Source organism: Apis laboriosa, unplaced genomic scaffold (assembly GCF_014066325.1).
Source record: "Apis laboriosa isolate Shangri-la unplaced genomic scaffold, ASM1406632v1 scaffold13_cov153, whole genome shotgun sequence".
Lineage (NCBI taxonomy): Eukaryota > Metazoa > Arthropoda > Insecta > Hymenoptera > Apidae > Apis > Apis laboriosa.
In genome coordinates, this window is record NW_025221370.1 from 657,237 (window position 1) to 668,362 (window position 11,126).

Below are 11,126 nucleotides of genomic sequence, written 5' to 3' on the forward strand. Positions count from 1 at the left end.
ATCTTACCACACTTGTACGTCGTAAATATGTCTCTTTATATTCTGTGTCATAACCTGTAGCTTAGAAAATCGATCATCAAACGATAATCTGCACAAATAGAAATTAAAATCATAAAAAAAGTATAAAATTAAAACAATATTAATATAATAATTGAAATCAAATCCAAAATTTATGATACAAACTACCCATAATAAACTACCGATGTAACTATTAAATAGATGAAAATATATAAAATAATAAAAAAAGTGCAAAAAACTAATTAATTTTAATATAATAATGCTTAATAAAAGGTTAAACGAACTGTTATTAATTAAATAAAAGTAAAAGTTTATAAATCATACCTCAGATATTAATACGTAGAAATTCCACACACCGGTATAACACATCCTCACTTCATGACTTTTAGCAACAGACTGACGCCATTCACTCTGATTCGTTTAGCCGCTGGGCCTTAGAACGCACCTGATTGGCTGAAACTATATGCTTCTTCATCTTGAAACCGCGCGAAAATTGAAATATTGTATAATATAAATTATGAATTTATTGAAATAATATACCGATTAAAAGTATAATAAAAATAAATTATTAAAAATTAATTTAATATAAAAATTAAATTTACAAAAAATTAAAACATAATAAAGAAATTTAATAAATATATTTTTATAAATATAGATTTACATTTCTATTAATTTTTATATTTAATAATTTTAATTCTTATGATTCGCTATATTTAATTACAATTTCTTTTATCCTAATAGTGTTATTGTCTTATTCCATTTTAAATCGATAATGTTGCATGTGAATGGTAACAGTAATTTACATAATGTAATCTTCGAATTAATTCAAACATATATTGGAGATAAATCTTTTCTATACTTCGTGTTATAAATTTATTATGTTATGGATTTTTTTTATAACATTTTTTTAAAGAAAATCAATTATTGATAAAGTAGAAAATTAATAATTTATTCTATAATCTACATTCGGCAATTAATCAATCGACAATAGTATTTTATAAAAGAACAAATGCTATAAAATATATAAAAAAAATTAATTTTCAAATCTATCTATATGAGGAAAAAGATCTTCATTAATTTTAAAAGTAAATTTTAAAAACTATATATATTTTTAATTACATTTTTCTTTTAAATATCTCATTAAATGTATTATTCATTTTTTAATGTTTACAATTAAAAATATTTCTTACATTTTAATGAAAAGATTATATCATAGATATAATAGAAAAAAAATATGTCTCCAAGATACATATTATTAATCCTAATTAAATAGTCAGAAACATCGTTACCCTTCATGTACCAAGATTTATAACTGTGTGAGTGTTAAAGAAATATACATCCAAACATCATAAAGTATACGATCCGACGAACGACTCTCACCCGAGACAGTCGTGGTTTTACCTTGGTAGATCGCGCACGCGTTTCTCTCTGACCATATCGAAATTTTTTGTGTAAGAAATAAAAAGTTTATAATTTATAATTATATATGTATAATTTTTCATATTTAATACATTTATATTTTACTTTTTATGTTCACATAACAATTCACACATAATATTAAAAAATTTCTTCAGATAATAATAAAGCAATTCACTCAATATTTCTTCTATGACAATTATACTATTTCATTTCTTCATTCGACTTATTAATTGTCGATTGTATTATCAAATAAGTTGATTAATCGATGCGTATTTAACTCGTATAGCTATTTTATAACGATAATATCTACGATAATAGCTATAACCGATGAATTTATTTTCTGAAACATAAATAACCAATTGATAATTTTCCAGATAAAAAAATGATTGTAAAAAAATTAACTTGTTATTTCGAATAAAATTTTCATTATTATTTATCTTTTTCTTTACATTATGTGAATAGATAAATATTATGTTTTAATCTTAGATGATTTCTTCGCTCTGTTACGAAATGACACAATATCGAAGAGTTCTAATTTTTTGTTTATTGAGCTGTATATATTTTTTTGAACATGTCACGACTGATGAACTAATAGTAAAAATAAAAAATGGTACTTTATCGGGTTTGACTTTGAAAACTAGAAAGGGCAGAGAAATTGCCGCTTTTCGGGGTATACCATACGCGCTTCCACCTCTTGAAAAGTTAAGATTTGAGGTAAGTTAAATAATAGTTAAAATATTATTATATAATAATATTATTATATAATATAATAATATTATATTTTCAAAATCAAAAATTTTTATTAATTTTAATAATATAGAAATATATATATATATATATATATATATTACATAATGTAATCTTCGAAATATATATATATATATAGAAATTTTATATATAATATAAAAACAAAGATAAATTTTTTAATAAATAATCATTCGATTATTTAAAAATTATTACAAAATGTTTGTAGCAGAAAAGTTAAGGATAAATTTAAAAAGTTTTCTAGGCACATATAGTTTTGCATATATTACATTACATCGAATTATATAAAAGATTTCATAATATCATGATTTTTTCCTTGTCATTCTGTAAAAATCATATAAAAAATATAAATTATTCATGATTTAAAAAAGCAATTATAAAAATAATTAGAATTAGTATTTCAAATTTATATTTCAAATTATTATAATAATTATTTCAAATAATTATAAGAAAATTCATACTTGCTTTTAAATTTTCATGATTAAGATCTTATAGAATTCTTAAAATTCGACTTTCATATATTAAATGCAAATTAATGCAGGTCAAATAAATTATTCCATTTTTTTTTACTTAGAAATAGAAACCTGTTTTTATAAATGATACAACTTTATATTAGATTATGAAACATCAGATGAATGTATCAAACAACTTCTGGTGAATATATTTCATATGTTTCTAATAACTTCATTATTTTTCTACAGAATAATAATTTTTGATGAAAATATTGATCATTTTAACTTATCATGTATTATATATTCATATATCATGATATATTGATTAATTATATATTTATAATCATATCCATTTTTCATTCTTTCCATCACATAATCAGAAAAACTTAATAATAAACTGAAAAATACATTAATTAGTAAACTTAAAACTTATGTTATTTATTTATAGCCACCAAAACCAGCAATAGCCTGGAATGATGTGCGATCAGCTAAAGAAGACGCCAATATATGTATACAAAGGAATATTTACATTTATCAAGAAGAGATCGTTGGTGACGAGGATTGCCTCTATTTGAATGTCTATACACCAAAATTACCTACTGAAAATGATAAATTAAAAGGAGGATATCCAGTTATGATTTGGTTTCATGGCTGTGGATGGATTTGTGGTGCTGGTCATTCAGAATTTTATAATCCCAAATTTTTATTAGACCATGATTTAGTTCTCGTGACAGTAAATTACAGGTTAGAAATTTTCACATTTAATTAAAAAAATAAGATAAAGAAAATTATTTACCATTATTTTTCATAGACTCGGACCTTTGGGATTTTTGAGTACAGAAGATACTGTATGTCCTGGAAATAATGGATTGAAAGATCAATCTTTGTCCATTCGTTGGGTACACGAAAACATTGCCGCTTTTGGTGGTGATCCAAATAGTGTGACCATCTTTGGAGAAAGCGCAGGTGGCGCTAGCGTGCATTATCATATGATAAGTAATTTGACAAAAGGTAAGTCATTTTTAACTGAATGAATTATGTAAATTTGAAATTTATAAAATTTATAAAAAGTAAGATAGATAGATTTTCGACACATATAAATATTTTTTATCGAGATGTGAATTTTATGGATTTATCGGTCTTTTTAAAAATTAATATTATAAATAATTATATATAAAATTTAACAAATGCTATAATAAAAATTACGATTAACGAAAATTAATAAATCATAAAATGTGCAGTTTAATTATTTAGAAAAAAAAATCAGTAGAAAAAAGAAATTAAAACGATCGTTTTGATAAAACCGAATAGAATATACAAAAGTTTAAAATTGGTTCTAGATCATTGTTATTACAAACAGATAAAAATAATTGATGTTTGAAAGATACCATTATGTGGTAGTAATAAAACGCTTTTGACAAATTTAAAATTATGCAATGAAAAATGTACAATAATTGAAAATGACTAAAGTGTTTTTTAACGTTTTTATGACATAATCTGTGTTATTTCTTGTATATTATAATTGTTTGAAATTGAACAAAGTTTCATAAAAAATTCCAATCAAGCATAAAACGATAAAAATATTCGCATATCATTCCCAGAAACGTTTTAAATTTAAAATTACTATATTGAGAGAAAACGTAATAAATGACATTCAAGGTTGAGAATGAAGAAATGATAGAAAAAAATCCTAATTATGAATCTTAGAATAATCTCATAATCTATGAAATCTTATAATCATTGCTTGATTATGTAATACGTTTCATAATTATGGTATACAAATTAAAATAGGATTTATCCATCGAGCGATCTCTCAAAGTGGTAATGGCCATTGTTTATGGACTTTAACTAGACCAGGTTTAGCAAAAAAAAAAGCCACCAAGGTTGCTGAACTTTTGGGTTGTCCTTCGAAAGATTCAAAACAGCTTGTCGATTGTCTGCGGAAGAAGAAAGCCACTGACATCATCGCGACCGATCGTGCTTTTCAAGTAAGTTCAATTATCCTCTTCCTCGTTACTTTTCATTACAAAATTTCAAATATAATAAGTAGATATATTATTCTTAACATTATTTTATATCAATATAGAATTATAGAAGATTAAAAATATTATATTTGAACCCGGTGTTAATAGAAGCAGATCGTTAATGCATCTTTGAAAAATTATTAAAAATTAAAAATATTTAAAATGTTCAATTCATCCTTCCAAAAAAAATATTTCAGGTTGAAGTTTTTAATTAAATAAGAAGTAAATATATTAGAAGTATATATAAGAAGTAAAAAATCAAGTCACGAAAAAAAGTCAAGAAAAAAACATAGAGAAATACCATTTATATATAATTATAGTTTATCTTTCATGACCAATCACCTTTCAATATTTGATTATATAATTATCATCTAATCGTATAATAGATATATTATGATGCTCATTTATCTGTATTTGTCACATTTTTCGATATGCAGTTCTATCAGTTATCTTATTCACTCGAGGTTGCAAATAATTGTTTATAAATGTTATAAAATTGTTTATAAAATTGTTTGATAATCGTTTTTAATAACACTTAATTTTCATTCATGATATAAACTGAATAATGAATAAATTTCCATTCATGATATGAATTGATAATATTGAAAGATATTTATGCTGTCTACTCTTCATTTCTTATTTAACTAGCAATTATATTTTATCTAAATGATAAATGTTTTAAAAATCAAGAAAAATTAATGAAATGTTAATCATTTTTTTCAATTTTTATTTTCAATATAATCTAATGGATATATATATCTCTAGAAATCTAGATTAATGAGTCTATATTGTATATATTGTTTATCTGTTACTTAACACACACCTTTACTTTGATATTGAATAATCTATTCTATGATCATGTTTATAAATTAATTCTTATATAAGTATCTTGATAATTGGAACGAATAAAAATAATAGTCATAAATAGTATGATTTCATAATGTATAATAATATTATAGAAATATCATATTTTTATTTTTTTTTTTTTTATCTTGTTGTGTTGTGCGGATGTTTTCAGAGTCTTGAATGAATTTTCTAAAACAAATAAATTTAATAGCTTTAGCTAAATACAAATTAGACTCAACAGAATTATTGGTATTATTAATTAATAAAAGGTTTAATTATAATAATATATATATTTGTATCTAACCACTTTAAATATCTTTACATTTTTTTATTTTTTTGTAAATTAAAAATAAAATTATATCATCATTAGTATTATTTGTGAAAGTAAGTTAATATGACAATATCTCTGAAAAATAATTTTTTTTGATCAGATTTATCAGGAATTTTATATCAGAATAACATGTTATTTATGCATAGTTAAGAGGTCCAACTTCTGGAAAAACCTGTTTCGCGCATTCGTGAATATATTATATCTATTCGTGCGTGAACTTCATGATTCCAACGAAAATCAATATTCTAACAAAATCTTATCGATTAAATGTGCGTCTTTATTCAAGGTATAAATGGAAAGTAAAGAATTTTCGCTATGGAATGGAAACAGTTTCAGAGCAAAGAAGTGTGTCATGTAACAGTTGGAAGAGAAAGTAGACAAATAAAACGATAAATCGACTACATTGTATCGAAGAATTTCTATTTTTACTTAGACACAAGTGTTGAAGTGTATTTTGGAATATATTTGGAAATTGAATGAATCGAATTCATAATTGAAACTTTGAAACTGAAAAAATATGATTTCTTTTTCCTAAATATATAATTTTTTCATATATACCATGAAAAAACTTAACTTGAATTAAATTTTTTGCTCTATATCTATTAGATATTTGGTTATTGCCCAATGATACCCTTCAGACCGGTAATTGAACCTATTCATCCTGGTGCTTTTTTAACTGAAGATCCAGCAATTTCTTCTAAACATGGCCGCATATTAGATATACCATGGATGACAGGAATTACATCCCAAGAAGGTTCCCTCGTAGCACCAGGTATCTAAAATTAAAAACACAATTAATTTCTCAATTACATGTTTAATCCTTATGTTTATGATTATTATTTGTCTTCGTTTAATTCTATTATTACTAAAACTTATTACTAAGAATCATTACATTAATTATAAATCTATCTTTCTTGTTTTTTGTATAAATGTATCTTTCTTGTAGCATTATATGGAAGAAACAACGGAGCTTTGATTAAAAAATTGAACAAAGATTTCTTAAACATCGCTCCAATAACGTTATTATACGGGGATACATGCCCCAAAGATGAACAGAAACGGGTGACTTCCGAAATACGGAAATTCTATTTCGACGATGGCCCAATTGATAATTCAACGCGATTCAAAGTGATCGATGTGAGTATACATTCGTTAAAAAAAATTAAAATTTTATATTTTTGCAATTTATATTGCTATTGCTCTCTTTTAATACATTCGTTACCGGGATCGTTGACACGTGGAAATAAGTATTTATATACATTTTTCCTTTGCGTGTCGAAGGACATTGATCGCGTTTTGATTTAAAATAAGATAGAAGAAATAGGCGGTAGACTATAGCCGTATTCAATTGCCGTAATTCAATTTCCATTTTAACAAAACTAATGCAATATTTATGAAAAATCATATCGTATAAATCTTATAGATGTACAGTGACGCCTGGTTCAATCATGCAGCTTACACTTCTGTGCGTAATTATCTCGCGAAACAATCTTCTCCCGTGTATTATTATTATCTCGCATACAAAGGAAGCGCGTCGTTCAGTATGATATTTGGCGATCCTCACAACGATTACGGTGTATCGCACGCGGATGAACTTCAATATTTGTTCCCTGTTGGTGAACAATTGTTCAAGAACACTTCATTGAGCAAGCAAGATCACAAAATGGTGGACATTATCACAAATCTTTGGTACAATTTCGCAAAATCCGGGTGAGTAAAGTTTCAGTCAAATTTTCTATTCATTCAAAATTGAGTTGAAATCACTGTGTTCGTTCACCAAAACGAACGATTCATTTTCAGCAATCCTACACCCGAAGTGTCGGAAGATATACCCATTAAATGGAAACCCGTGAGAACTCAGGCCCTAGAATATCTTCATATAGGACAGGATAACATTAGAATGTCGGAAAATCTTATCTCGGAGAGAATGAAATTTTGGGAAAGTTTACCGATACGATCGGATGATAGCGGATCAAAATATCAAGGAAAAGATGAATTATAAAAAAATGTTAAAAAACTGCGTTATGATTGTCATGCGTGAAAATCACAAAATTTAATTCGCACGAAACAATGGATAAATGGTGTTTCCTCGATTATTACATGTTAACAAATGAACTTCAATTTAGAAAAAAAAAAAAAAAAAAAAAAAGAAAATATACGGATAATATGATATGATTCGGATCCACGAAAAACGTGAAATATTCATATGAAATACTGTTGATAATTCCATTCGAATATAAATTATGTATAAATTATATTATTTATATGTATAAATGTATATATTTTTACATTCATAATCGCATGATTGCATCATACAAGGTTAAAAAAAAAAAAAGATATTATTCATTTTTTACTCTGTAATCTTAGTATATTTATATAGTTGAAAGGATTATATTTCTATATCTTCACTGAAGTATTGTTTGCCAGCACATTCAATCGCGAAATGTAAATGATATCGATAAAAATGTCAAGAAAAAAAAAAATTAATATTATGTATATTAGACATTTGAATAATATAAATATGCATACCTATGTATATTTTTATTTTTAATACACCACATGTATTCTCTTTTTCTTTTTTTTTGGGAAGTCGATCTTTTCTTTTAATTCTATCTTAATTTTTTCTTCAGATATTGTTTTCGTTTCTAAGGTATGAACCGATAATTTTAATTTTGGTATTATTTTTAACATCATGTGAGCTATGGAATAATTTTCCGGATAACAACTTTCAAAAATTTCGTATTTAATATTCTGCAAGGATAAATTCTTATACGGTAATTCACCAACAATATCAAAATTCAATCTTTTAGCTGTAAACATCAGAGATTTATGGATTATTTATAAATCGACGGATATCATGAATTATCATCATTAAATGATAAATCTTAATCGATAAATATGAAAGATAAAAAGAAATATATACCGATCGTTTGAGCAGCACTCGAAGTGAATTGACCGAAAACAATGGACGTAAAATTACTCACTCGAGTAATGCAAGAGCGAAGTAACGCGGTACCAATGCCACGCTTTTGATGATCAGGCTTTACACAAATGATATCAATGTGCACAGATTTATTTATATATATCGATTCTACGAATCGAGATTTGGCAAAAGCGAAGTTTTTCAAGTTCATCACGTGACACAGTGTCTCTCCTTGCTATAAATGAGAGATTATCGTATTAATTTTTTTTTTTTTTTTTTTTTTTACGAATATATATTAAAAAATTTTAGCAAACAATCGTAAATTTCGGAAATAAAGTTATAAAAGTATTTTATTCGATGAGATTTTTGATATTTGATGTACGTACCCCTTTCTTAATTACCCAATTAAATTTTTTGAATATAGAAGCAATAAGCACACCGACGAGTTCGTTGGTTCCTTCCCTAATTGCACAGAAACCAATCATGCCTTCCATCTGTTTGAAGACCATGTTCATGAACGTCTTCATAGACGTTGCATCGTCATACAATTTGATAGTTTTGAACAATGGTTCCGAATTAGAGTAGTAAGCCTGAAACATGTTTAATTTCAATATATTTGTCAATTTGAATAATCGTGAATAATACCTTTGAAATGCTCCCTCAAATGCTTTACAATAATTAAACATAATTATTTCTGTCTATGATAGAGAATAGAATTTAAATGAATAAAAACGATTGTATGGAAATTTATAGATATTCTAAAAATATCTAAAAAATATCTATCATCTTTTAAACTGTAATAAACTGTATTTCGGTCAGCGATGTACTAGTACGAAATGCAACGCCTGCATAAATTTGTGTAACTGAAGATCAATGATTCTGTAACCGTTCGACATTCTTTCCCACACTATAGGTGCATCTCCATTGATTAAATCATCCGATGGTCGTTTCTTCCTGATCGATGCAATACGAAGACTTAAAGCAAAAAAATCGCTATCCTTGATAGAACTCCTTTTGCGAATCCATTTCCTTCTGAACATGTTTCACAAAATTGTGTTAACACGCTTAATATTCTGTAATTTAAAAACGCCCCAATGATCCAATTTTAATGAATAATTTACGTGTAATTTTTAATATAACACTTTTAAAAATTTCCACTCGGATCTTAACTTTGAAGTTGTTTTCCGATCAAAATCGATTAAGCTCGATTAAGAAATTTTCTGTACAGACATATTCAGAATTTACGCGAGATATTATAAAAATTTTTCCGTTATTATAAAAAATATCATGTTTTTAGCATTTTTAACGTAATTCGTAAATCATTTTTTTATGCCTAATCCTTAAAACGTTCGAGATGGATTTCATCGACGACAAAGATGAATACACGTTAGAGGCGGAGGCACGACTCAAGGCTCCCCTCGAATGGGAATCAACGGCGAAATACAAAATAATAGACCTAAAGGAGTCACAGTACGACGAAGCTTTACGTCTGATCAAAGTTTAGCCACGAAATCGCGAAATAACGTCGTGCAAATATTTCGATTAACTTTTTCCAACACTTTCTTTTAACCGCTCGATTATCTTATATACCACGTAATATTGTGGACGTTGTAAAACTGATCTAAACTTCCACAGCATCACTTTTTTCGCGAGGAACCTATGTGCAAAGCGTCCTCGTTGCTCGAGGATTCAACGTCCGTGAACGATTATCTGGAACTTATAAGAACGTGGATGAACGATACAACGAGCATAGTCGCCCTTAGTATTAAATCTGGTCGCGTTATCGGAGTTGCTGTTACGAGAGTCAACAGCAGGACCTTGAAAACGGATACTTATCAGCGTGTTCAGGTATTATTGAGATCGATATCGATATAATTATTTGTTAAACGCGTTACGTTGCTTCCAGAGTGAAAAAATAAATTTATTAGATATTAGGTAAATTCTGAATAAAAATTGTAGATTAACAAATATATATTGATTATAACGAGGTCACGTATGAGTTTTGTAGGTGTTAAAGGGAGAAACTCTACGCAAGATCATGCATTTGCAAAACACACTTATGCAGCAAACAAACGCACATGAAAAGTTCAAACATTCGAAATATTTCTGTATATACATTTTATGCGTGCATCCATCTTATCAAGAGAAAAGTGTCGAGATCGCGCTTTTGAACGCTTGCATCCGGGTAGCATTGAGCTTAAAAATGCCAGCGATCGGTGGTATTTTCACTTGCGGTGTGAGCCAAACGAGGGCAAGAAGCGTGGGTTTTCACCTTCTCTCGGAAATTCGTTATAGTTTATGGCTTGTTAACGAACAAGTTGTATTCGATGATCCAGGAAGAGGAAATT

At 26.8% G+C, this 11,126-nt stretch overlaps 1 protein-coding gene across 1 annotated transcript; it reads left to right on the forward strand.

Moving 5' to 3' along the window:
• The first annotated feature begins 1,381 nt into the window (after positions 1-1,381).
• LOC122720843 (venom carboxylesterase-6) lies at positions 1,382-8,391 on the forward strand. The gene is made up of 9 exons (XM_043947871.1): positions 1,382-1,469; positions 1,924-2,151; positions 3,103-3,398; positions 3,466-3,665; positions 4,446-4,642; positions 6,462-6,627; positions 6,802-6,992; positions 7,279-7,565; positions 7,656-8,391. Exons 2-9 carry the CDS (start codon positions 1,924-1,926, stop codon positions 7,855-7,857), a joined length of 1,767 nt encoding a protein of 588 aa, XP_043803806.1. The 5' UTR covers positions 1,382-1,469; the 3' UTR covers positions 7,858-8,391.
• The last annotated feature ends 2,735 nt before the right edge of the window (positions 8,392-11,126 follow it).

Bases quoted from the DNA above. Each gene is read 5' to 3' on its own strand.
- LOC122720843 (XM_043947871.1), top strand. From the start codon at position 1,924: ATGATTTCTTCGCTCTGTTACGAAATGACACAATATCGAAGAGTTCTA. The intron at 2,152-3,102 runs GTAAGTTAAATA...ATTTATTTATAG, and splicing joins TTGAAAAGTTAAGATTTGAG to CCACCAAAACCAGCAATAGC. The intron at 3,399-3,465 runs GTTAGAAATTTT...TATTTTTCATAG, and splicing joins CTCGTGACAGTAAATTACAG to ACTCGGACCTTTGGGATTTT.